Here is a 24,280-nt window from a genome sequence, read left to right on the forward strand (position 1 = left end):
CTTTGGTCATTTTGTACTGTAAATACTCTAATGCACCACATGTATACTACTTGTTACACAGTTTAGATTCTACAGGACAGACAGCTGTACAATATGTTTTCTATTTAATTGAGCCTTTCCTTTACCACGCATACTCAAATGTTTTACTGTATATTACTGTGAAGAAGTATACACTCTACAACATTACAGTCAACCATACAACACTATGCTATAATACAGCATATGATACAAAATAGTGATATTAGGGAGTGATCCAACTGGACCTGTGTGTGGAACAAAACATCATGAGGTAAGAAGACACATAGGTCCTTCAAAAAGTAATGGGTTTAAATATATATATATATATATATATATATATATATATATATATATATATATGTTAATAATATATTTACTCGAGCCACAATTTTCTCGTTTTATGAAAAGTTGACACTTTGGAGAGGCATAGTTTTCACCAGACAAGGTTCTCTACATGTCGTACCTCAACACTCCCCTCCTGTAGGGAGGCGTTTCTCAAACACGTTCCACTGTTCTCAGGAACATTTCATTGCTGTTAAGATCTGAAACTTGAGACGTGACTTGACTCGTAGTAATTTGAGTCTCAGACTTCACTTTTTGTTTTTTTCTGTTTATCTCCAACACTATCAAGACCAAGTCACTCTTAATTAAGAAACAGTCTTTTTAAATAGAGATGCAGTGACCGGTCTTAAACGTGGTCGCTGTGGACGTTCTCAGACATTAAGCTCACCTCGCAATTTCTTACAACTGCAAGTCCCAAATAAGCCTTCAAACATCTAAAACGCTGATTCTTATTTGGAACAACTAACTCAATCAGACACATTAGACACTAAATACAATATTTCGTAATACATTCACATGCTGCTCAGAGCAGCGGCGCCGGAATGTGTTCTGCAGTGGGGAAGGCCTCCACCTTTGCATAACCTCGGACTCTGAAAGCAGGGGTGCTGATGGGGCTGCAGCGCCCCCCTAAAACAGGTCTTATAAAACCACCAATTGAAAGAAGTACTCTGAACTTTTACTTTTAGGTTTGCTGGCCCTATTTTTGATGTATTTGTGTCTGTCGATATGTGATTTGGTTATAGCGCTTCTAAAATAGAACCGGTAACAAGGCCTTGCTTTAAAATTTGGAGATTCTGTGTATCAATTTAAACGTACTGTAGAAAACGAGGGAGCGCTCATGCGGACTACAGCACTCAACAGCATGGAGCTCGACTCGGTGAGAGAACCGGTAACCAGTGTGGTGAACCTGGGCTCATAACATTGAAGATTGACGTTTGTTCATTGAAGCTGCTGCAGTGTGTGGATACTACGACTATAACTACACAACAATAACGCACTTCTGTCTCCGTTTGAATCCTGTGTTTTTAAAGAGCAACATCTTGCGGCCCGCGTTAGCTTTAAGTTCACAAGTCACTGACTGGTGTTGACGACCTTACACACACACACACACACACACAGAAACTGACGACACACACACACACATACACACACACAAGCACACGTGGGCACTTTCAATTACATTAGCAGATGCTCAAACACTACAACATATATCCCCTGGTCCGGATTGATTTGAACTTTGGTCCGGATATTTAGAAGCTTAGGTCCTAAGTATCACTAAGTAGTCCTAACTATGTCTTTCTTTTCTTTTTTCTTGACGTTTCTCATGAACAGATGGAGAGGCAAGATGAAAACAGGAAGATTTCAGTTTTGAGTCTACAAGTCATCCACCAAGCAGAAGTCTTCAACGTGTCCTTATCTGTTGATGACTAGCCAAATAACACAACTCAGCTTCTACGGTTTGTTCCCTCTGAAGGAGTTCCTCTTTGACATGAAAGTCACATCTGGTTTCAAAGGCATCTTAATGAACGCTTTTGGGGGTACAAGACAGATAAGCTTCATCTTGGACATATGATCCTCTCTAGAGGCCGATCTAAAGCATGAACGTGTTGACACACTGACGTCGTGTTTGGTGCCGAGAGTTTAGCTTTTTGTGCCAAACGTTTACTTAAATGCAGAGCTTCACCTAAAGATTGATCATTTGGTCCATACGGTGTTCGTGGCATATATAGAATGGTGAACAAAACAAGTTTCGGTACATCGAAAGTGACCTGATGAAAGTCGATGTACCGAAACGTTGTCACTAAATATCTCTGAACGCAAGTGAAGGAGACAGTGTGCGGGAGTTTTTTTTTGTTCTATATATGTAAAATGATCACAATCTCCCCGAGATATATTTTACTATTGTCCTGTAAAAGTCTTCTCTGAACTGACTTCATGTACGTTGAAGGCTACTGAGAAGAACTTGACGGTTCATTCATGAACAGAGAAACTGTAGTTTGAAAATGAAAAAGAATAAGATAAAGCTAGAAAAGTGTTGAAATGATGGTGTTTGTACTGGAAGGTCTAAAATCAGACCACACGTTTACAGAAGCATGCCTGGTATGTGACATCCACTGTAAAGCATAGATGTGTTGACAAAGTTAAACATTCTTTGTTTTAATGTTAATTAACATTTCATGCCGTGCATGAATGTGAGTCCCACGGCTGTGTCTCACTTTCACAACTTCACAAATCATGCTGACATAAAACCCTTTCTCTTGTCTTCCTCTTTCTACTTTTTGAAAGACATGTTCAAATAAGGGTATGTCGAGAGGTGAAGGGTTTGTCCGACGGCCTCTATAAAGAAAGATGAGCGTTCCCTCTGACTGCGGCCACAGCACCTTCCCTTCTACCGCTGAGGAGAAAGCAGTCTGCAGAGCATCACACGTCTCTCCACACGACAGCAGGTACATGAATGGACTGCAGCTCATGCATTCTCTTTCATTCGTGATTCATTTGCTCATGATTTTTATGATTCATAATTTGTTCTGTAAAGCATCAGAAAATAGCGATAAGCACAGGTTAGACTACATCTTTAAATTCATGTTCGTAGCCAACAACATGTGTAAATACTCTATAATGTAAGAAAAATTAAAAGTGACGTAGACGACTAGTTGTCCGAATTATTGCTGATTATTTTTGTTGTCAATTGACTAATCAATTTATCAACTGATCCTTTTAGCTGTAAAACAGACATGAGCACATGTGATTCTGTTATTTCTAACTGGAGACGCCTGATTGTTATTCAGCAGGATTTCTAAAAGGCCTGTTTACAGATTTCTGAACGTTTCTAGAAATACCAATATTAATGCCTATTTGTTAGAAAAAGGGAAATCACTTTTGAATTTTCAATCAGTCAATAAATTATAAAACATGTAATAGTTTATGCAACAAAAAAAACACAAAAATGAAATGGAGATGAAGTGTAATCTCTGTCACGTAAAAGGTTATCAAATCTACAACGAATATGCACAGTGGAGAGCCAAGCACCCTGCACAAGTGTGTGTGTGTGTGTGTGTGTGTGTGAGTGCTTGTGTGTGTGTGTGTGTGTGTGTGTGTGTGTGTGTGTGTGTGTGTGAGTGCATGTGTGTGTGAGTGTGCGTGTGTGCGCGTGAGTGAGTGCGCGTGTGTGTGTGTGCATGTGTGTGAGAGTGTGAGTGTGTGTGAGTGCGTGTGTGTGCGTGAGTGTGTGTGTGCGTGGGTGCGTGTGTGCACGTGAGTGTGTGTGTGTGTGCCTGTCTGAGAGTGTGCGTGTGTGTGTGTGAGTGCGCGCGCGCGTGTGTGTGTGTGTGTGTGTGTGTGTGTGCGCATGAAATAAGGCAGGCTACTTAATGGTCAAGTAGGCCTATGTTCTGATAATTGTCTCTTCTTGGTCTCTGGCACCTCCAATAATTAGCAGCCATTTAACGGTTCAACAAGCCCACAGGTTCAGTTCATACGTCATTAAGCGCTTCCTTTTTTATTTTACGGTCCAGTTTTGCGTCGCTGAATATCAAATGGTATTTGTGCTCTTAATGCTCGTCCTCTACTTTTTGTGTCCTTTCTGTAGGGCGATAGAACCAGAGGAGCCTGCTGGAACCAGAGGTAAAGGTGAGTTATTTGAAATGTGATCCCACATGGTGTTGAACACTCTAAACGGGTCATCACGTGTTGATTATCTGCCGCGTGTTATTAAACCTGAACTGTGTGCAGATGGCTGGCCTGCGCTGGATGGCCGTGGTGCTGACCGTCTTCCTGTCTGCTGGAGACAGTTTGGCTGCTGTGGACCAGAACTGGCTCACGAGCGTCATAGAAGGCATCAAGAAGGAGTGAGTCCACAAAGACTCTTGATCTGTGTCTTTTCTGAGGACTCTACTACTTCTACTACTACTACTATACAAACATCTGAGTGGAATGGAGATTCCAGCAGGAAGCACCTGGTTTTTGAAATACAATCATAGAAATATAATATTCATTTCAATATATTGATTTGTCTACTAATGCAGTTAGATTCTCTTCCTAAAGTGTATTTATTTACCTAAATTCTGATTAATGAACCTTCATAAAGTCATTTATATCGCTCATTTTTTTCAAAACTATTTTAAAACATGTTGTGATCATTATGGAATTGCCGTACACACGTCTACCACAAAAATATGATTTTATATATGTTATATTTAGCATTATTTTACGTCATTCTCTTTTTTTTCCACATTTATAAATGACTTGAACTTGAACCCGCGATCCTCATTACATGTTTTCCTCGGGCAGGTATGCACTCGATGGCGCCTTCAGCCTGGCTGTGAACGTCCCAGAGAACCAAGACATAAACAATCTTCAGCAAGTCTTTCAGAGCGACCCGGCAGACGGCGTGAAACAAAAGGTTTCAGAGGGTCAAGTGTACCAGGGCACCAGAGTGGTGGCGGCAGCACAATCAGTGTCACGAGTACTAGAAAACATACAGACCCTCATGACAAGCAGCCAGGGTAATGTCCTCGTCATCTACTCCGAGGAGTCCCCATGTTGTCCGACAAACGAAGACGACGTCGCCGACAAGGTGAACGACGTCGTCCAGAAGTGGAGCGGTTACGCGTTGGTGTTTTCTAAAGTACCCGATGTTCCTGACGCGGACGCGTCTCAACTGGCTGAATCCTTCAAGCAGCTTGCAATTTCTAAACTCGGCCTGGACAATATATTCCGCTGTTATGAACCTGGAGGTGATCCTTTTCAGTGCACCAGCTGCTCTTCAGGTGGAGATGTTACGCCCTCGTGTGTAGCAAACGACGCCTCGTCTAATGAAGGGCAGTGCGAAGACGAGGACGCGAGTACAGTCCCATCGACAGGCACAGACACAGGCACAGAGATAGCACCGGGTGGAGAAATGGGTGGAGGTATAGGCCCAGGTATAGACACAGGCATAAGTGAAGGAATAGGCGGTGGTAGAGGAGGAAAAGGTGGCAAGGTTGGGAGGAAAAGCAAGGGTAAAGGAGGCGGCAGGGGAGGAAAAGGTGGCAAGGTTGGGAAGAAAAGCAAGGGTAAAGGAGGTGGCAGGGGAAGAAAAGGTGGCAAGGTGGGGAAGAAAAGCAAGGGTAAAGGAGGTGGCAGGGGAAGAAAAGGTGGCAAGGTGGGGAAGAAAAGCAAGGGTAAAGGAGGTGGCAGGGGAAGAAAAGGTGGCAAGGTGGGGAAGAAAAGCAAGGGTAAAGGAGGTGGCAGGGGAAGAAAAGGTGGCAAGGTGGGGAAGAAAAGCAAGGGTAAAGGAGGTGGCAGAGGAGGAAAAGGTGGCAAGGTGGGGAAGAAAAGCAAGGGTAAAGGAGGTGGCAGAGGAGGAAAAGGTGGCAAGGTGTGGAAGAAAAGCAAGGGTAAAGGAGGTGGCAGGGGAGGAAAAGGTGGCAAGGTGGGGAAGAAAAGCAAGGGTAAAGGAGGTGGCAGGGGAGGAAAAGGTGGCAGGGGAGGAAAAGGTGGTAGAGGTGGTAAAGGTGGTAGAGGCGGTAGAGGCGGTAAAGGCGGTAGAGGCGGTAAAGGCGGTAAAGGTGGTAAAGGTGGTAAAGGTGGTAGAGGCGGTAAAGGCGGTAAAGGTGGTAAAGGTGGTAAAGGTGGTAGAGGAGGTAGAGGCGGTAGAGGAGGTAGAGGAGGTAGAGGCGGTAGAGGCGGTAGAGGTAGAGGCAGGCGTGAGTAAGGACTGCAATGATACGAGTAACAACAACATCTTAAGGACCTGAGAATCCGAGCAGCAGCCCAATGAAGCTCACTGAGACTAATCAGCAGCGCACGCTTAATAAAAATGTGTTTTGATAGATTTGATAACTTCCCTCTTAGCCATTTAAAACTCTTTATTTTTTTAGTTCTTAATACATTTCAGATTATGATCAAGCACCTCTGTGCTGCCATTAGAAAAAGCATTGCCAAATCCTCTGATGTTCCGTTCTTTCTGATTAAAGCTTGGCTCAGCATCTATTGTGGTCCGTCTGTGTGTCAGTCATTCGGGAACTCCTGCAATTCAGTAGCGCCGTGTGGAGGAGCCTCGATGTAAATGTAAGCGTAGAGCAGAGCCCTGTCGTCAGTTGACTGGTAATGTATAAAACAACACCTACCTGTAATCAGACACCTGAATATGTCTTCGATCAGTTAACAATACACGTGCAACAGACACAACCATCAACAATAAGCAACGTCGAACCGACTCCCCCGACACACTTGAAATAAGAGAGTAAATATGCAGAATTGTGAGAAGCACATATTACTTTGTAAACCCTGCAAAACTCAAAATAAAGTCACCGCTGCTCCAATACTTCCAGTATTGAATACATAGATTCTGGTACGTCTTGTTTTGTTATAATTTATTAACTATACTTTTTTACGTATGGAGAAAAATAAACGAATAACCGTTCCTGCTCTGGCACTGTAAATATATATATTTTTTAAAAACAAACCAAAAAAAACTACAACTCCCACAATGCCGTGTGTCGCGACGTCCTTCACGTGAGACATACGACCCGTCCCGCACTCATGTCATGTGACTTCACCGGAGGAGAGGAAACATGGCGGACGTGGACGCGGCGAAGTCTCTGAGCGGACTGTTGAGCGGAATAGCTCAACGCGTTTATTACAACAACGCGGACATCACGGAGGAGCTGCTGAAGGACGAGCTGTACCGCGAGCTGTCGCACGAGGAGTTCAAGGTGTTGCACGAGAGAATGAAAGGCCTCCTAAAGGTAATGCAGCGCCTTCATCTTCACACATATAAGATATAATATATCTTATATGTGTATCTTATATATGTATTTTATGTGACATCAGAGGTGGTATTAAAGTAACGCTGCTGTCTGTGTGTAAGTACACATTCGAGGTACTTGTACTTTACCTGAGTACTTCCATTTGTACACCTCTATACGTGTACTCCACTACATCGAGAGGCTTTTGTTGCGCTCCTCCTTCCTGTCCAGTGAAGACCACGTGTCTCCAGATGTGTTGAATGTTTGTGATAAACCGAAGTGTGACGTGTTTCCGGTACGTGTTGAGAACTACTACTTCTTTAGGTTAATAAAGTATTTAAAAAAAAAAGCTTGGGATGTACTAGTGTGTACACTATGAATCCAATATGTCGCTACAGTACAATATGTAATGGATACGAATAATAAAATGGGCACCAAGAATAGAACAAAGTGTCTAAAAGTAGCACTAAAGGAAGACAAATATTAATTATTTACAAGGAAGATATACAGTTAGATCAGTGTATAAAAATGTCTGTAATATGAGTGTAATGTGCAAGTTGTAGTGTAAAAATACTGTAATGTTCAACAATAAAATGCTTCCAGAGGTTCATCTGAATCTACAGTGTTTAATGTCGGAGCAGGTTTTCAGGTTGATATCAGCTGATAACTCAGTATCAATATGTTCTTCATGTAAAAGGTGACAGGTGTGTTATTAAAACAGATGTTTTCATTCATTAGTCTTTCTCTGTGAGTCTCTCCTGTTGCCAGCAGGGGGCAGCACTAACATACAGTACCTGGTTACCAGTACCTGGTATCACTGCAGCTCCAGTGTCACATTTTCAGCAACAAACATTTTTTTTTAACTAAGCAAAAAATACATAATTGTAGTTTATATATTTTATATATATATATATATATATATATATATATATATATATATTTTTTTTTTTTTTTTTAAATAGTAAAAACTACCATTTGACATCAATCCATTCTCAGTGGTGGAATGTAAATAATAAAAACAATGTACACAATTTACAAAGTACAATTTTTTGACATACTTGAGTATTACCTTCCCATGGTACTTTATACTTCTGCTCCGCTACATTTCAGAGGGACATATTGTATTTTTTTACTCTACTACATTTATTAGATACTTTTAACGTTCAGAAAAACACACGGTATCCTCATAAGATATGATGCAGTACTATATTACTTATCTAGTAGTATACAAAGTATCTAACATTGACAGGTTACAGTACTATGCTCTTACATGTGTTCAATAATAATCCTTTGGAAGGGGCCATTCTTTTACTTTTGATACTTTTAATACATTTTCCTGTTAATACTTTTATTTAAGAAACCTTTTTATTTCAGGACTTTTAGTTATGAGTGTTTTTACACTTTTTATACTTTTACTGAAGTAAAAGATCTGAGTACTACCAGTTCTACAATAAACGTGTATTAATACCTGTATTTAGTGCAGAGCTCTGACAGGCTTGTTTATTTTCAAGAATATATAATTTTCTTTAATTCTTTATACATTTTTTTTAAATTATTATTATTAAATATATTTATTTATTATTATTTATTATTTATTTTACTGTCTGACAAACCTATTTATTTATTATTTATTATTTATTTTACTGTCTGACAAATCTATTTATTTATTATTATTTATTTTACTGTCTGACAAACCTATTTATTTATTATTATTATTTATTATTGATTTTACTGTCTGACAAACCTATTTATTTATTTTAATTAATTAATGTATTTATTTGTGTCTATGTGTAATGTTAATATGTTTGAACGAATACATATTTAAATAAAATAAAAGAAGAAGAGATCCTGGCCTCACTGTAGGGTTTTAATGCTCCTCCTCTCCCCCTCCACCTCTCAGTCCATCGCCACGGCCGACATGGACCACGCCCAGCTGGAGGCCTTCCTCACAGCCCAGACCAGGAGGCAGGGAGGCGGCGGGGTGACGGCCGAACAGGCCGCCGCCCTCTCTCGCTTCTGGAAGAGCCAGAGAGTCCGGGTGAGGGAGAGCCTGCTGGCTCAGAGCTGCTGGGAGCCCGGCCTCAGGGGCCTCTCCTGGAGGGTGGACCTCCGGACCGCAGCCAGCCGGGGGGACGCAGACCACGGCGGCCCCGTCGCCCTGATGGAGCTGGAACTGGGCAGGACCGGACAGGTGAGACCGACGGCGTTTCCTCGTTCAGGTTCACACCTCGACCATTTTTAAGGCGACCGAAAATGTTACAATTATCTTTCATGAACTGAAAACACACTATGAAAGGGTTAAAGTTGAAAGACGAAAAGACATACTCCTCTTTATGGTCTGTTTGATTGTAAATGGAGCATAATGTACTAAATGAACATCATGCTGTATTGAAGAAGACTGTAAACTAGAGATTGAGACCATAAACTCATGTTTACAATGTTTACTGAGGGAATAAATCAAGAGAGAAGTAGAGTCACTTTAGACTAGACTTCTATACAACCAGAGGAGTCGCCCCCTGGTGGACACTAGAGATGAGCCTGGGTCCCATGAGAAGGCTAATTTTACTCAATCTGGGTCCTGGGCTGAAAACCCTTTCAAAGCCCCTCCCAAAGGAGAATGATGCCAAAGCAGTGCTACTCTTAATATGTTGACCTTCATTTCAAAACAAAGTCCATTTTTGGTGGAATTAAACGTTTGAGTGTTGAGCTGCGAAAGTCGATGTGAAGACGCAGACTGGCAAAGTCTGCTCCGTTAACGGGAGCATAAATAATGTGCGCTGTGCCGTAACGTCGTTCCTTCTGCTCCCTCCTCTCTGCCTCAGGACTCAGAGTTTGTGTGTCTGGAGTTTGACGAAACCAAAGTCAACCAGCTGCTGAAGAACATGTCTGAGATCCAGGAGAGCGTCGACCGAATCGTCCACCGCACCTGAAACCTCGTGTGACCCGCTCTGAATGGACCCGACGGGGGGGGGGGGGGGGGGGGGGGCACCTGCACCGGCCCGCAGACTCGGAGACGACCCGCTTGTTCACATATTAAAGGGATATTTTTTATTTTATTTTGAAGTGGCCTCGGTCGGTTAGTTTGCGTGTGTGTGTGTGTGTGTGTGTTATCGTGTGACTCCGGTGAAAAACGACAAAGTCACACGATAAACGAACCGACCGACCGAGGCGGCGGTACACCAGCAGCTCCCGTGTTCTGAGGTAAAATCACCGTTTCTATCAATGGAGTCTGCCGGCTTTGTGGAGCGTAGATAACGGCCTCGGTTCCCCGTCGGCCACGGAAATGTCACAACCCCTGACATTTGTTTTGAGCTCAAAGTGCAGCAGACAAAGTCCAGCTCAGACGGATAGAAGTTGGCCTGTTGTCCATTAACCGCCTCTGCGTTCCAAGCCTCATACTTCTCTTTCACTACATGCCTCCCTGACAAAATGTTGCGCGCAGTCTGCGTTCAGTTGGGACATACGACTTTGTCGCACCTTGACCTTTTGACTCTCTTGCTCAAGCGTCCGCCGTGCAGAGGATCGAGAGATTGCGGCGTGTGAGTTTAGGGCGTCCTGTTCCTTTAAGACGGAGGGCATCGTCTCTCAGTCTCAGGCACGGATCGCACGGGGCTCATTAATTCTTTAGAGGAACAAAAGCCTGCCGGACGTCAGCGGCAGAGTCTGACGCCGCAGCTTTAAGGAGTGCATGTGGACGACGACTAGATATCTAACGTGCAGTAAAATGCTGAAATCAGCTCCATAAATAAACTCTTTAATCAGTAAAGTTTGAACCCCCCCCCCTCCGGTTCAGTGTTTGTGCCACAGGATTGTAAACGCAGCCCAAACACGACTGCTGTGTTCAGACGTTATCGGAATATTCTGTATATAAAATGTGCTCACGTACAGATTTGTGCCAATTAAGATTAAAAGGTGTCTTGAGGTGATTTAAGATGCTAAAAAAATAAAAAGATTGCCTTCGTTTTACTGTCTATTGTCTCAAATGTTGAAACAAAGGTCAGTTTTATTGTTTGATGGTCCTAAATACAGCGATAATGTAATCTCTCTTACGTAAGCGGGGTTTGTCGGTGCTTCAGGGTGTAGAGGTGTTTCCGTTTGTCCACCTTCTGAAGTTATGACGACGCTCCATGTGAACATTTTCTCCGCTCGCCGTCTGTTGACCGTTGACTGGGCGTAGATGAGGCCCGGGGGCCGGTGGGGGTCGGTGGGGGCGATGAGACCACGCTGAGTTTCAGAATGAGACTTGTTCTAAGAAGACTGAAGCTTAAACTGTATTTACACTCACACTGTATGCTGGAATGCTGAAATCTGCAGTGGTGGAAGGTAGCCAAGTATATTCACTCAAGTACTACTTCAGGTTGTACTTTGTATTTTTAACTTTTAATTAAAAATCAACCGATGAATAAAATTATTACATTCAATTTACAAAACCAGGCAACACACACCAAAACAATTGATGAATAGTAGGTAAGAGGGGGAAATATGTGTTTTAGATTTTTGGGGTGAACTGTCCCTTTAAGTAAGATTTTTGTAGTATTTTCACAGTATCAGTGCTTTTTACTGAAGTGAAGCACCTGAACGCACTCCTTCCACTGCACCTGGAGGTGTTCGTGCGGTGGAGTGAACCACAGTTACTCACCAACATCACCGAAGCTGTCACCTCGCGCTCCACCTGAGGGAGGAGTCACTGCGCGCGCAAGACGCAACCGGGACGCTCTCTTGTACCAAACGTTAACTTACCTTTCCTCCCACTCGGTGAGCAGAGGACGACACTTTGGCGTTCACGTCGGAGATTTGAGGACTCAAGGTTTTTTAGCAGAGGTTCATATTCTCACGAGGCCAAAAAACCCCCAAAAAAAACAACAACCCCAAAACTGAGCCACCTGGAAGGTTCTTCAGGTGCACGAGCTGCAGCCTGTTGAGCACCTCTGGACTTCCGTTTCACAGCGAGCACGCGAGGAGCCCGTCTGAGAGGTTTGTGTGTTTTTGTTGCACCAATGAGGGAAATAACAGAGAAGTCATCTCTACTGAGATGAAAGTGAAGTTTAACTTTATTGACACATTTTACTGTAACACCTACTGTACGGATCACTTTATAGAAATATAAGAAATGTGAATGTTTTGCTCCAACCTCCCATCTATTAGGTTAATGTCAGGGCAAATCTAAAAACAAGTTTCAATAGAGGTAAATGTTATAATATCATAATTAAAACTCAAAGGTGGAGCTTCATTAGTGACAATATTCAAATGAAACACTTAAATATCGTTGTCCCTCTGCTGGAAGCGGCAGTAGAAGTACTCTGACCTATATAATTAATAACCTAAAAATAATTAATGAACTTAAAGTATCAAAAGTAAAAGTACTCTGTTATCATATAATATGATGAGGTTCTGAGTATTTTGATTTTGTAGTTCGTCACTGGGGAGCAAGTTTTAGATACTTTGTGTACTACTATATCCAAGTAGTAGTACTGCGTCGTATCATTTAGTAGGCTGTGTGTGTTTATATGTAGAAGTATATCTAAAGCTGTCAGATACATGTGGTGCAGTAAAAACTACAATATGTTCCTCTAAGATGTAGTGAAGCTGCATTAAATAGAAAAGTACAAGTATGTCAAAATTGTACTTAAGTACTTGAGTAGATGTATTCAGATACTTGCTGCTGGTTTATCAGTCTGCGCTGGTGTTTTATTCAAATATTTGTCATCCAGTGAAATTCGGAAACACAGTCTGGTTTGTGGTTTGTGTGAATTTGAATAAAAATATTAGTTTCAGATTAAAGCACGCTGCCGACCTTGTGTGACGGGGACCTGAAGGTGCTCCACCTCCACCACAGGGTCAAACACCTGATTTTTATTTTTAGGCTCTTCGTTATTCATCGTCAGGAAAAGCTGTTCATCTTCAGGAGGAACTAAAGCAGTAATCCAAGATGGCGACGGAGAAATAGGCCGAATATAAGGCTTTCGAAACATCAGTATGTGCAGTCTGTGGTTGAAACGCGCAACGGTTTAGTAAAGGCTGGTTTAAGACGCCGAGTATCAACCTTTTATTTTATACAAACTATTAATATTTATAAACTTTGATTCCACTTTTTTTTTCTTGTTTTATCTCTGATCTGGTTCAAATGCTGCAGAGTGAACCAATAAAGGTGTGAGGAAAAACTACACCCAGCCTCTAATGAAGTCAATATTGCACAATGTCCACACACTGAATACATACCGCATTTCACAACGCGTTACGCAACTGTTTGTACTTCCAAGTGCCGTTTTGTCTCTAAGACCTGAACTCCTTCCTCTCAAGTCTCCATCAAGAGACGAAGAGTGTTTCTGTGGCTCAGTGTTGTTGCCGTACAGAAGACTCGTTATTTTAAGAGAACTGATAAGTAACCTGTGTGTGTGTGTGTGTGTGTGTGTGTGTGTGTGTGTGTACACACACAGAACTAAACGGCTCTTTTTCATTTTCTTCCAATGAAGACGTTCCCCCCCCCCCCTTGGCTGACGTGTCTTTGTGTTGAACTCCAGATGGCTCCAGGAGCAGCAGCCTGGTTCTCCTTGGAGACGTCGTCCTCCTCCACCCTGCAGCTCATCCACACGAGGCCAGGAGAGGTCCGGGTCTCCACCAGACCCAACTGACCCACCACCTCCACTCCCGTCACAGGTGACGTATGAGTGACGACCCGTCATGATGTCATCGCTTACTTCAAACTGAGAAAATGAGAAGAACCCTTTCCCTGAGTTTAGTCCACTAAAAGTATTAGAAAACTAGAAGAAACTACCGGAGGTGGAAGAAGTACTCTGATCTTTGATTACAGTATATTTTATATTAATAATCAGAATTTGTAAAGCTGTCAAAAGTAGAATATTCACCTCTGAAGATGTAGTGGAGTAGAAGTAGAAAGTAGCCGAAAATGGAAATACTCAAGTAAAACAGAAGTACCTCAAAATTGTCCTTTTTTTTTTTAAGTGCAGTACTTGAGTAAATGCGATAACGTTTAGTTTCCACCTCTGCAAACGACATCCAGCAAAAAGACCCTAAAACACAGTTCATGTAATATCTACAACACAAGCGTGTTGCTTAGTGACAGTGGTGACGTCTGTTGATGGCGACGCTGTAAAGTTCCTACATGTGTTTAAGTAACTTGAGATTTGCTTTGCGCTGCTCTATATGTCGAGGAAACAAGTTTATTAATATATGTGTGTGTGTGTGTGTGTGTGTGTGTGTGTGTGTGTGTGTGTGTGTGTGTGTGTGTGTGTGTGTGTGTGTGTGTGTGTGCGCGCGCGCGCGCTCGTGCTCGTGCTCGTGCTCCTCTGTGTTGCTCAGCAGACAGTGACAAAGACTGCTGCCAGTAAACTGGCGTCATGTGTCCGGCTGAATTGGAAAAGTGTGATTTGCCGTCTGGAGGGGGGGGGGGGGGGGGCTCTTGGGCTCGTTCCTGCAGGATTAGAGATACAAAAAAAAAAGTGCGGCCTAGTGCGCTGAGCTCTGAAACCAAACGGGGGGGGAAATCAAGCTTCCCATTGAGTTCCAGATTCCTTCCGTCTTATTCTCTAGAAGCTTCGACCAAGCCGTCTCTATGTTTCCAAACGTCCCTTTGTATCCTGGCGTCGTCGTGAGTCCTGACTCTGCAGATTTGACTCCGCTTCCTGTTGCATTTTAACTGATTTCTTTCTCTATTTGTTCTTTGCGTTAGATGCAGAAAAGGGGCATCATGCCAGTGGCGCGCCAAAAAATGAGGGTGTTCTGCGTGACGGTGATGATGCTCAACATCTGCGTGCTGGTGGTCGTGTCGTGGAACCTCGGGCGCGGCCGAAGCGTTCGCCGGAGGGTTCCGATCCCGCCTGCGAGGTTTTGGCACAAGCAGGAACGGAGCAAATCCTTCTGGAACAAGGAGCAGCAGCTCCTGGACTTCGTTCTCAACCCCGTCATCAACTCAGTGGTGTCTGGCGAAATCTTCGCCAAGCTGCCCGATTGGGTGAATGACACGGGGCCGCTAGACCCCTGTGAACCGGACTACAGGGTCCCCACGCAAATCGTGGACTACAACTCCCTGCCGCAGCGCTTCCAGGATTTCCTCCTGCACATGCGCTGCAGGACGTACCCCATGCTGATAAACCAGCCCCGCGTCTGTGACGGGAAACCCTTCCTGCTGCTGGCGGTCAAGTCCCTGATCCCACATTTCGACCGGCGGCAGGCCATCCGCGAGACGTGGGGTCGGGCGGGCGTCTTGGCCAACCGCACCGTGGCGACGGTGTTCCTGCTCGGCAGCACCTTGTCAGCGGACTACTTCCCAGACCTGCAGGGGATGCTGGGCTACGAGGCGGAGCTTCACGGAGACCTCCTCCAATGGGACTACAGGGACTCCTTCTACAACCTGACCCTGAAGGAGGTCCTCTTCCAGGAGTGGTTCGGCCAAAACTGCCCCCGCGCCCAGTTCGTCCTGAAGGGCGACGACGACGTCTTCATCAACACGCCGCAAGTCATCGACCTCCTTGAAGGACTGACGGAGAGCAAGGCCAAGGATTTGTTCATAGGCGACGTCATCAGTGACGCCGGTCCACATCGAGACCGGAAGCTCAAGTATTTTGTCCCAGAGAGCGTGTTTGTGGGGACGTACCCGCCTTACGCGGGGGGCGGAGGATATCTGTACTCGGGGGCGTTGGCGCTACGCCTCCACAAAGCGTCTCGGCAGGTGGTCTTGTACCCCATCGACGACGTCTACACGGGGATGTGTCTGAGGAAACTCGGCCTGGCTCCTGAGAAGCACAGCGGCTTCAGGACTTTCGACATCGAGGAGAAGTACAGGAACAACCCCTGCATCTACCGGAGCCTGATGCTGGTCCACAGCCGCACGCCTCAGGAGATGTTGAGGATCTGGTCCTGGATTATGCAACCGGAGCTGGACTGCCAGTGAACGCCTTCACGCATCTTTTGTTAGCGCCGCTGAGTTTGATTTCAACAACCTGTTCGATCCTGGTTAAAAAACGCCGCGCTCCTCACTGTTTCTTTTCACCCAGCCGTCCAATCCCAGTGGAGGAGGGGCAGGACAAATAGCCAATCCCAGTGGAGGAGGGGCGGGACAAATAGCCAATCCCAGTGGAGGAGGGGCGGGACAAATAGCCAATCCCAGTGGAGGAGGGGCGGGACAAATAGCCTACCGCAAAGATGTGATGAAGAGTGTTTCTATTACGAGTCTGCTGTGGTGTTATTTTGTATGTTTGTAATTGTTTTTATGGTTTGTACTGTGGACTTTATGATATCATTATGTCTGAACATCTGGACCAAACACGTTTCCCCGTGTGGGTTAATAAAGTTTATCTGAATCTGAAGGAAAGGAGTTCCCTCGGCCACGTAACCCGTCGTCTCTCCATGTGGGCTTCTTTCCAGAGCAGCTGCTCAACCTTGTGCCGCCATTTTTACTTCCGTGGACGGCGCCTCCAAAGTGCTCTCAGGCACTCCCAGCTGGATGTTTAAAGGGACAGTTCACCCCAAAATAAAGAACGTCTTTCCAGAATTCATGACCCGGTTCCTGGAGATAAACCACAGACCTTGTTGTGAGCGGTTTCATGTGTATTATATTTCCAAACTAGACAACTCACACCAAAACAATCTAGATCGATAAATAGAACTACAGGAAGAGGAAAAACCTGTATTTGTGATTTTCGGGTGAACTGTCCCTTTAAGACGTTGAGAGTAAATTGTTAAAAACTACAGCGTATTGACGATGTATCTCCAAGTCCATAGAGTACGCCGTTGTCGCCTTTCAGAACGGACCCCCTCAGGGACTTTTGTATTTCATAGCACTGAGCTAAAATAAAACAAAGTAAGATTTATTTTTTTCTTTCGAGGTTTCAGAAAGAAAGTTTACCAGATATGGATTTCACTGGTGCATATCTTTGGATACAGCTCTTTTCAGGACTGATGTAAGATGAGATGCATCTCTTATTGATCAGAGGAGAAACTCAGGTGTTCAAATAATAAAGAAGTATATAGAATAAGAATAGAGCTAGAAATAGAAACTACGCAGGAGCAATTCAACTCCAACTTACAAGGCAAGCGGTACATGTACACACAGTACCTGTTACCAGTGTTGTACTTAAACTACTATATGACTGCATTCATATAGAAGTATGATGTAACATATTGACTTGATATAGAATGTAGAACAGCATAACATCGTATTCATGCGTGATCAAATATAATAGAAAGCGAAATGTAGTAATATCGTATGACATAATATATAGTATAACAAACGTAGTGTAGTATAGAAAATATGTGTAGTATAGTATATATGTATTTGTATTTAAAGGATGGTCCAAACAGAACCAGAGATTGTGGACGATGGGAGCTGTACTGTAGTAGTAGTAGTACTACTACTACTACTACTACAGTACTACTACTACCCTGAACCAGTAACCTCTGAACTGATGATCTCACACAGAAAGACTTTCCTAATTATAATTTTGACATTTGTTCGATGATTGTGAAGCTCTCGGGGTTCATTGGTTTTCTGGGCCTTCATCCTGGGTATTTGTGTTTGTATATATATACGGTATGCGTGTTTAAATAAGCAGTCAATCGAGTGTTGTTCAAATGAAACAGATTATTCTGTTTTTCTATTGTTTTGGTCATAAATCTTTTCCAGACAGTAAAAAAATGAATGAAAAGTGTGAAATGTTTGTGTCTCGTATGTGTTTTTGTCTTTTGATAAATACAGTTTTGATGAAGATTAAATAGATTTAATCCTATTTTTGACTGTTTTAATACACATGACAATAAGCATTTGCTTTACATTGTTTTTCTTAAATTTCTCTTTAATGTAAATTTATTGTAAAAAAAAAAAATCTTGTAATATTAATGAATTCATTATTATAAACACATTTTCTATCTTAGAAGTGCTGTTGGCAGATGTTTAACATAATGTATTTTTATATTATTTCTGGTCTTCTACACAGTTGATCGTTTCTTCCATCTGTAGATAAACAGGTCGAGTATACAGTCTGCAGGCGCTGCTGCACGTCAGCGTAGTGAACCAGCAGAATGAACAGAGTGAATGTGAAAACCAACAGCGACCTCTGGTGGACGAATCCGATTCAAACATCCATCGAACAGAACGTCAATCAGCTCACTGATGAGTTTCACCTGCGCGCACAGGAAAAGGAAAAACAGTTCAGTTTAACTGAAGCCGAGAGGATCAGCTCACAACTCACAACTCCACACATTTAAGAAGTTAAAACAGAAACAAAGTTCTTGGACTGAAATGCCACGAAAGAACAGCTTTAGCTCAAAAAGTGTGCTGCTCATATTTCTGCTGATATTTGGTATATTTTGGAAACGCGGTGACTCTCAGGTGAGGCTGTGAAACCGGCTCGTTTGTATGCAACTGCGTTTAAAAATGGTGTCGTATAATTCCTTGTGTGTTGCTTGTGCTTGTGCTTTGAAGGTGAACAGTGAAGAAGCCAACAAACCTCCAGGTGAGAAGGTGCTTTTCTTGGGATTGTTAAATGTAAATGTTACTCCTCTTCTGTGTCGGCTTCGGGAATAAGAGCAGGCCCCGTAGAGGATTATTATTATGTTAATAAAGTTATATTAAAGTTAAGGTCCTCGTCCCTTTTTCCAAATGTCAGTATTTACTAAGATGTTAACCGTGAATGTTGTGATATTGGTGATGTTTCCACACAGAGGGTGTGCCGGGATTAGTAGAAACACATTTATAGGTAGAACTAAAATCATAACACACATGAACTTTATTTGAATATCCAAACTCTTCAAACTCAACTGAAATCCCTTCAAGTTGATTTTCATCTGAGAGTTGAAGATGAACCTAAACAGCAGAGATGCTTTAGGAGATGGTTGGCCCTAATTCATAAGAACCCTGGTGTCTTCTCTCCGGTTGGTTCTGTTTCTTCCTCAGATGGACGGCGAGGTGACGGCGGTGCCTTCTTCGCCATGCGGAGCTGCCAACAGCTGCTGCAAAGCGACGCCGGCGAGTTCTTCTCCCCGGACTACCTGTGCTCCAACCCGCCTCTGTGGTGCAACTGGACCATCCAGGTGGATCCTGCCGAGAGGATCCATCTCCACTTAGAGGACCTGACCCCCGATGACGGCTGCTCCCACAAAGAGGACCAGATCCACGTGGACGAGCCCGCCGGAGGTTTCGGGGGCCATAAGGTCCTGCAGAAGTGCTGGCGGGAGGCCAAGTACACCTCCTTCTCCAACACCCTGTATGTGGTGCTGCTGATCGGCGGCTGGCCCAGCCCCCCCTACAGGGGCTTCTATGGCCGCTACCAGGCGTTTGGACCCCCGGTGGTTTACAACCCACAGGAGGGATTCACAGAGACAAACAGGAAGTCACAACCATCTCCTGGACTCACGGACTTCAATGAAATTGTCACGAATGGAGAGCAGATGGACTCAAATTTGCCGGATACTGATTTCATGTATGATTATTATGGTCCAACTTCAGCCACGACGGCTGAGCTGGAGCACGAGGAGGAGGAGGAGGAAGAGGACACAATCACTGAGGTGGGAATCAAACACTGGGCTCTAGCAGTGCGGAACCCCGGCTCTACCAACTGAGCAAAACCCATAAATGTGTGAATGTTTGTGTTGAAGTACTTAGAAATGATGAATTCCTCTTTCTTCTCTCAGTGGGGTGAAAATCAACCGTCCGAGTCAGAAATCTACAGCCACATCTACCCGTCCGAAGCCGTGTCCACGGTGCCGGCATCCGTACAGGGGACCTCTAGATCCGGAAGAGGCGCCGCTCCAACAACACAGATTTATGTGGAGGAAGCTTCTGCACGTCCGGAGGAAGCTGCCGTTCCAGAGGAGGAGAGGTCCGCAGAAGGTGAGAACAGGGCAGAGGTCGAGGAGCCCTTAGACCAGATCCCTGTCCCCTCCGAACCACCAGAACCAGAGAGGACTGAGCAGACTCATCCTCACCCCAACGTGGTGGAGCCGCTGTCGGACCACAGAGGGAACCGTGAGTGCATTTGTGTTTAACTAGATTTACAGTCACCTAAACCTTTTTTTTTTTTTTTTTAAATGTTGGATCCGATGCCCTGTAGGCCCACCACGGGCAGGGATAGGCATTGGGGTCCACCTCGGCATGCCGACCCTCTTACGGACGTGGAGCGTCGCCTCTCTGACGAGGAAGGAACCCGGAGCCGGTGAGGGAGGTGGACCAGCATCAACTAGATATAGTCGGGCTCACTTCCACACATGGCACTGGTTCTGGGTCCAAACTCCTGGAGCGGGGATGGAACTCTAGCCTTCTTGGAGTCTTCTGGGTGGCCAACTGGGGGACTCTATAGTTCTTCTGGGGACTCTATAGTTCTTCTGGGGACTTCAACGCTCACACGGGCAACGATGGAGAAACCTGGAAGGCGGTGATGGGGAGGAACGGCCTCCCTGATCTGAACTCGAGCGGTGCTTTGTTGCCAGTCAAGGATTGGCCGTAACAATTTTGGTACCAGAACATCCTTGGCCAAAGATCAATGACCGACGGATGGACTGGTCGATGAAAACAGCAAGAAGTTTGTAACTTCACACGTTAAACAAAGAGCTTATTGGTGTTGGAGGTCAGTCGACCGGGCTCATCTCCCCCACCTGATTTTTGTCTGAGACTGGTTTGCCATTTTATTCTACTGTACCTCAGCACAAGCGTAACGCTGATGTCAAGCATCGTTCACATCTTAAATCGGTCTGACTGTGTGTGTTTTCTCTTTTGTAGTCAACATTAGAAATCACTCTGAAATCCCACATCTTCCTGGCGGTGAGTATTGGACTGATAATGTACAACTTCACAAGTATGTGTCACACATCAGATCACATGATGCTTTGTTTTCGGTTATTTGACACCACAGTCTTGTCTCCCCGACAGGTCACCTGTTTGAAGTGGCTCTTGAAGTGAACTTCAGACAGGATGTTGAGGAGTCCTGGGACAGCCTGTCCAGGTCGCTGCTGCTGTCGGTGAAGGCTTTGGTACGTTGGTGACAACAAAGCGAAGACACTGAAGGGGCTTCGTGAAAAGCAGGATGTTGTTGTTGTTGGGATTATTAGAAAGAAACGAGAGCGTCTGGAGATACGGTGACGGTGGTGTTGTTGTGTTTCTGCAGGTCGGCGAGCAGCTGAAGGCTCTGCGTACGCCGCTGTCCATGTCGTCGAAGAGAATAAAAAGGTCGGTACCCAACAGCCTCACGGCGCTGCTGACGTACGAGCCGCAGTGTGCATCCTTGTCTCTTGTTTGCATCCTTGTTTCCTTCACTTGCATCCTCTCCTCGTATCTCAAAGATGTGATGAGATGTGCAAGAAAAGAAACTGTCAGTTTCCAGCATAAATGATCATATTACAGCTCACAAATGATCTGCACTCAAGGTCCACTTACTAGTTGTGATCGGTAGCGTTATGAGGGATGCCTCCTGGTTGTGTGTCGGCAGGCTGAGCACAGGAGCGCTGTACATCCTCTGGCTGCAGATTGGACAGGAGCCTGGGGGTCTTCAGGTCCACAAGGTCGTCCACTCCCGCCTGCAGGGCCTCATCGGCACGGGGATCGACGTCGACAAACACCACAGGAAAGCCGTCCTCATCTCTGTGTCCGTCGCAGGTAACGGCAATGGATCAAGTCTCCATCGTGAAACAGAGTGGATGATGTGAAAATACTGTTACAAGTAAAAAGTCCTGCATGTTGTCTCCATGTTTTTCTCCATTACTCAATTGATTTGTTTGGTTTTCTGGAAATATGGAGATTTGTTTGTTTGTTTTGTCCAAACCTCAACATTATTGCTTATTATATATATATATATATATATATATATATATATATATATATATATATATATATATATATATATATATATATATATATATATATATATATAGTACAATATTTCCCTCAAACGCAAGAGAAGCTGTCATGAATTGTTTTTTGTACTGCTGTTTTGAAGCATCGCGCAGCAATCTTTTTTTTGCAACCAATGAAAGGAAGTGACCATATTTGGCTTAGCCCCGCTCCTAAATCATCCCCTGCTTTATGGTCTGTTTGACTCTAAATGGAGCATAATGTACTAAATGAACATCATGCTGTATTGAAGAAGACTGTAAACTAGAGATTGAGACCATAAACTCATGTTTACAATGTTTACTGAGGGAATAAATCAAGAGAGAAGTAGAGTCACTTTAGACTAGACTTCTATACGACCAGAGGAGTCGCCCCCTGGTGGACACTAGAGAGAATGCAGCTTTAAGACACTTCAGCGTTCGCTTCACTTTTCAGAACCTGGAGGTTAAAGCCTGGTGAAACATGACCTAAGTGAACTAAGTAGACCTAAGTGTGTGTGTGTGTGTGTGTGTTTCAGATGTAAACGAGTGTGGGACTCAGCTGGTGCTGTGTGACGTTAACGCCGACTGCGTGAACCAGTTCGGTTCGTACTCGTGCCGCTGCAGGCCGGGCTTCCAGGACAAGTCCCGCCTGGGGTCTGGAGGAACCGTCTGTGTTGACGTGAAGGCTGCAGGTGAAGTGAACTACTTTTAATTTAAGAAAAAAAAAAAAAAAAAAAACAAGTCCAGAGGTTGAACAGCTGCTGACTTTCTGTTGTTTGCGTGCAGGTTGCAGCTCAGGCCTGTCTGCAGAGACCAAAGGCGTGTACGTGCTCTTCTTCCTGCTCAGCTTCCTCATCCTGATGCTGTTTGCGACCGCCGGCCTGCTGTACCACCGTCACCACCGGGGGGAGTTTCTGGTCCGGTGCCACAGCAGGGGCAGCGTTTCTCCTCCCGACCCAAACAACAATCGCCACCACCACCACCACCACCACCATCACGATGACGCCGACCTGCCCCCCCCACCCCTGCCCGCCCGAGGCTTCAGGGAGAGCTGGCCTCAGGTGAAGGAGCGCTACCCGGCCGTGGACCTGCCGCTGCTGAGCTTCAGCCCGCTGCTTCCGCCGGACGGCTACATGGAGCCGCGGGAAGGTGGGAAGATGTGAAGGGAACAGTTACAACAGTCTCTGAACTCACCGACGTATCTTTTCATTTAGTTTACTTTCTGTTTGTCTGATGCTGTTTGTAATCCGTTGAATTAAAGTCACAACTAAAAATCTTTTCCTTCCTATGTTGGCTTTTTCTTTTGCCGTTTTTACGACACCCGAATCTGAACAGGATGATAATTATATTATTAGTAAATATACTGCAAAGGTGCGTCAAATTCTGTGTTTTTTTTTTTTAAGACTGTTGCAAAGTCGTCCATTTGCTAAATGAGAGAAAATGCAATGGAGTGCAAAAGAAAGTGTTCTCTTCTGCGCAACTCTTGGAACTACAAGTGTGCGTTTATCCCATAGAGTGGTGCATGGATGACATTTTTGTAGGCCAACCAGGAAGTTAGCATCACACACTGGTTCCCTTTTTTTGGGTTATTGCAGAAAATAAGCTCTGTGGCAAACAAGTGTTTGATACTAAGACATGTTGTTCAGCAGAATAATCTCTAGAAATGACAAACTGTTTTAGACTCTTAAAAAAAGTTAAAATATCTTGTGTTAAACACACAATTCACGGTTCAGGTATTTTAGCTCGGACTAAATTTCTCAAAAAAAAAAAAAGGAGCTCATGGCCCAATCCCCATCCCGGTAACTCTGTGTTTAATGTCACGTTGCTATGAATTGTGGGTAATTCCCTTGGGCAAAGTCTGCAGGAATGTAGACTTGTGATTGTTCATAAAGGGCTCAAATCGAACACTTGATGATTTGTGGGACAGAAGTTTAGTCTCTGCTGTTGTTGAACTCCACTTTGAATGTCTGGATGCTGAATAACACATTTAAATCCAGTTACGTTCCCGATTTATCCAGAGTGACTCTCTGGCTCAAGGGCACTCCAGCAGGACACCTGGTGGCCTGCTGTCGACCTGTGACCTCTCCGGCTCGGACCGGCCGCCCTGCATCACTGTGTGCAGGGAGTGGAGTGTAGTCCTGCGCTGGCCCACCTAGTCCCGACCACTTTAATAGGCTTACAGCAGCTAATCCAGGGCGGAGTGCTGTCACATGGGGAGTCTGCTGACCTCGCTCTGCTTTATTACAGGGTGCTTGTTCCTCTGCTTGGAAAAAAAACAAATCTTTACCGTCTGTAGTTTCTTTATGCCTCCGCTTTAGCCTCTTGTAGCTCCTAGTCTTGGTTTTTACGTTATATTTCATAAATATATA

General features: G+C 44.4%; 4 protein-coding genes across 6 annotated transcripts; all 4 read left to right on the forward strand.

Moving 5' to 3' along the window:
* The first annotated feature begins 2,728 nt into the window (after positions 1 to 2,728).
* LOC137885470 (PE-PGRS family protein PE_PGRS26-like) lies at positions 2,729 to 6,334 on the forward strand. Of its 2 annotated transcripts, none has more exons than XM_068727767.1 (4): positions 2,729 to 2,807; positions 3,950 to 3,990; positions 4,093 to 4,208; positions 4,651 to 6,334. In XM_068727767.1, exons 3-4 carry the CDS (start codon positions 4,093 to 4,095, stop codon positions 6,053 to 6,055), a joined length of 1,521 nt encoding a protein of 506 aa, XP_068583868.1. In that variant the 5' UTR covers positions 2,729 to 2,807; positions 3,950 to 3,990; the 3' UTR covers positions 6,056 to 6,334. The 2 variants fall into 2 exon arrangements, with proteins under 2 accessions (XP_068583868.1, XP_068583869.1); XM_068727768.1 differs by having other exon boundaries at positions 3,950 to 3,984.
* A 576-nt stretch (positions 6,335 to 6,910) lies between these two features.
* commd1 (copper metabolism (Murr1) domain containing 1) lies at positions 6,911 to 11,054 on the forward strand. Its single transcript, XM_068726966.1, has 3 exons — positions 6,911 to 7,091; positions 8,992 to 9,282; positions 9,914 to 11,054. Exons 1-3 carry the CDS (start codon positions 6,918 to 6,920, stop codon positions 10,019 to 10,021), a joined length of 573 nt encoding a protein of 190 aa, XP_068583067.1. The 5' UTR covers positions 6,911 to 6,917; the 3' UTR covers positions 10,022 to 11,054.
* An 87-nt stretch (positions 11,055 to 11,141) lies between these two features.
* On the forward strand, positions 11,142 to 17,836 carry b3gnt2a (UDP-GlcNAc:betaGal beta-1,3-N-acetylglucosaminyltransferase 2a). Of its 2 annotated transcripts, none has more exons than XM_068726965.1 (3): positions 11,142 to 12,065; positions 13,565 to 13,748; positions 14,782 to 17,836. In XM_068726965.1, exon 3 carries the CDS (start codon positions 14,782 to 14,784, stop codon positions 16,000 to 16,002), a length of 1,221 nt encoding a protein of 406 aa, XP_068583066.1. In that variant the 5' UTR covers positions 11,142 to 12,065; positions 13,565 to 13,748; the 3' UTR covers positions 16,003 to 17,836. The 2 variants fall into 2 exon arrangements, with proteins under 2 accessions (XP_068583066.1, XP_068583065.1); XM_068726964.1 differs by having other exon boundaries at positions 13,613 to 13,748.
* A 512-nt stretch (positions 17,837 to 18,348) lies between these two features.
* Positions 18,349 to 24,067, forward strand: zgc:66455 (uncharacterized protein LOC393502 homolog). The gene is made up of 11 exons (XM_068727254.1): positions 18,349 to 18,438; positions 18,532 to 18,562; positions 19,003 to 19,613; positions 19,740 to 20,073; positions 20,824 to 20,865; positions 20,974 to 21,074; positions 21,209 to 21,270; positions 21,530 to 21,696; positions 22,448 to 22,603; positions 22,698 to 23,060; positions 23,949 to 24,067. The coding sequence occupies exons 1-11, from the start codon at positions 18,349 to 18,351 to the stop codon at positions 24,065 to 24,067; spliced, it is 2,076 nt and encodes a 691-aa protein (XP_068583355.1).
* Positions 24,068 to 24,280: the final 213 nt, after the last annotated feature.

Source organism: Cebidichthys violaceus, unplaced genomic scaffold (assembly GCF_023349555.1).
Source record: "Cebidichthys violaceus isolate CVI_PGR_0920_01 unplaced genomic scaffold, fCebVio1.0.p SCAF_4, whole genome shotgun sequence".
Taxonomy (NCBI): Eukaryota; Metazoa; Chordata; class Actinopteri; order Perciformes; family Stichaeidae; genus Cebidichthys; species Cebidichthys violaceus.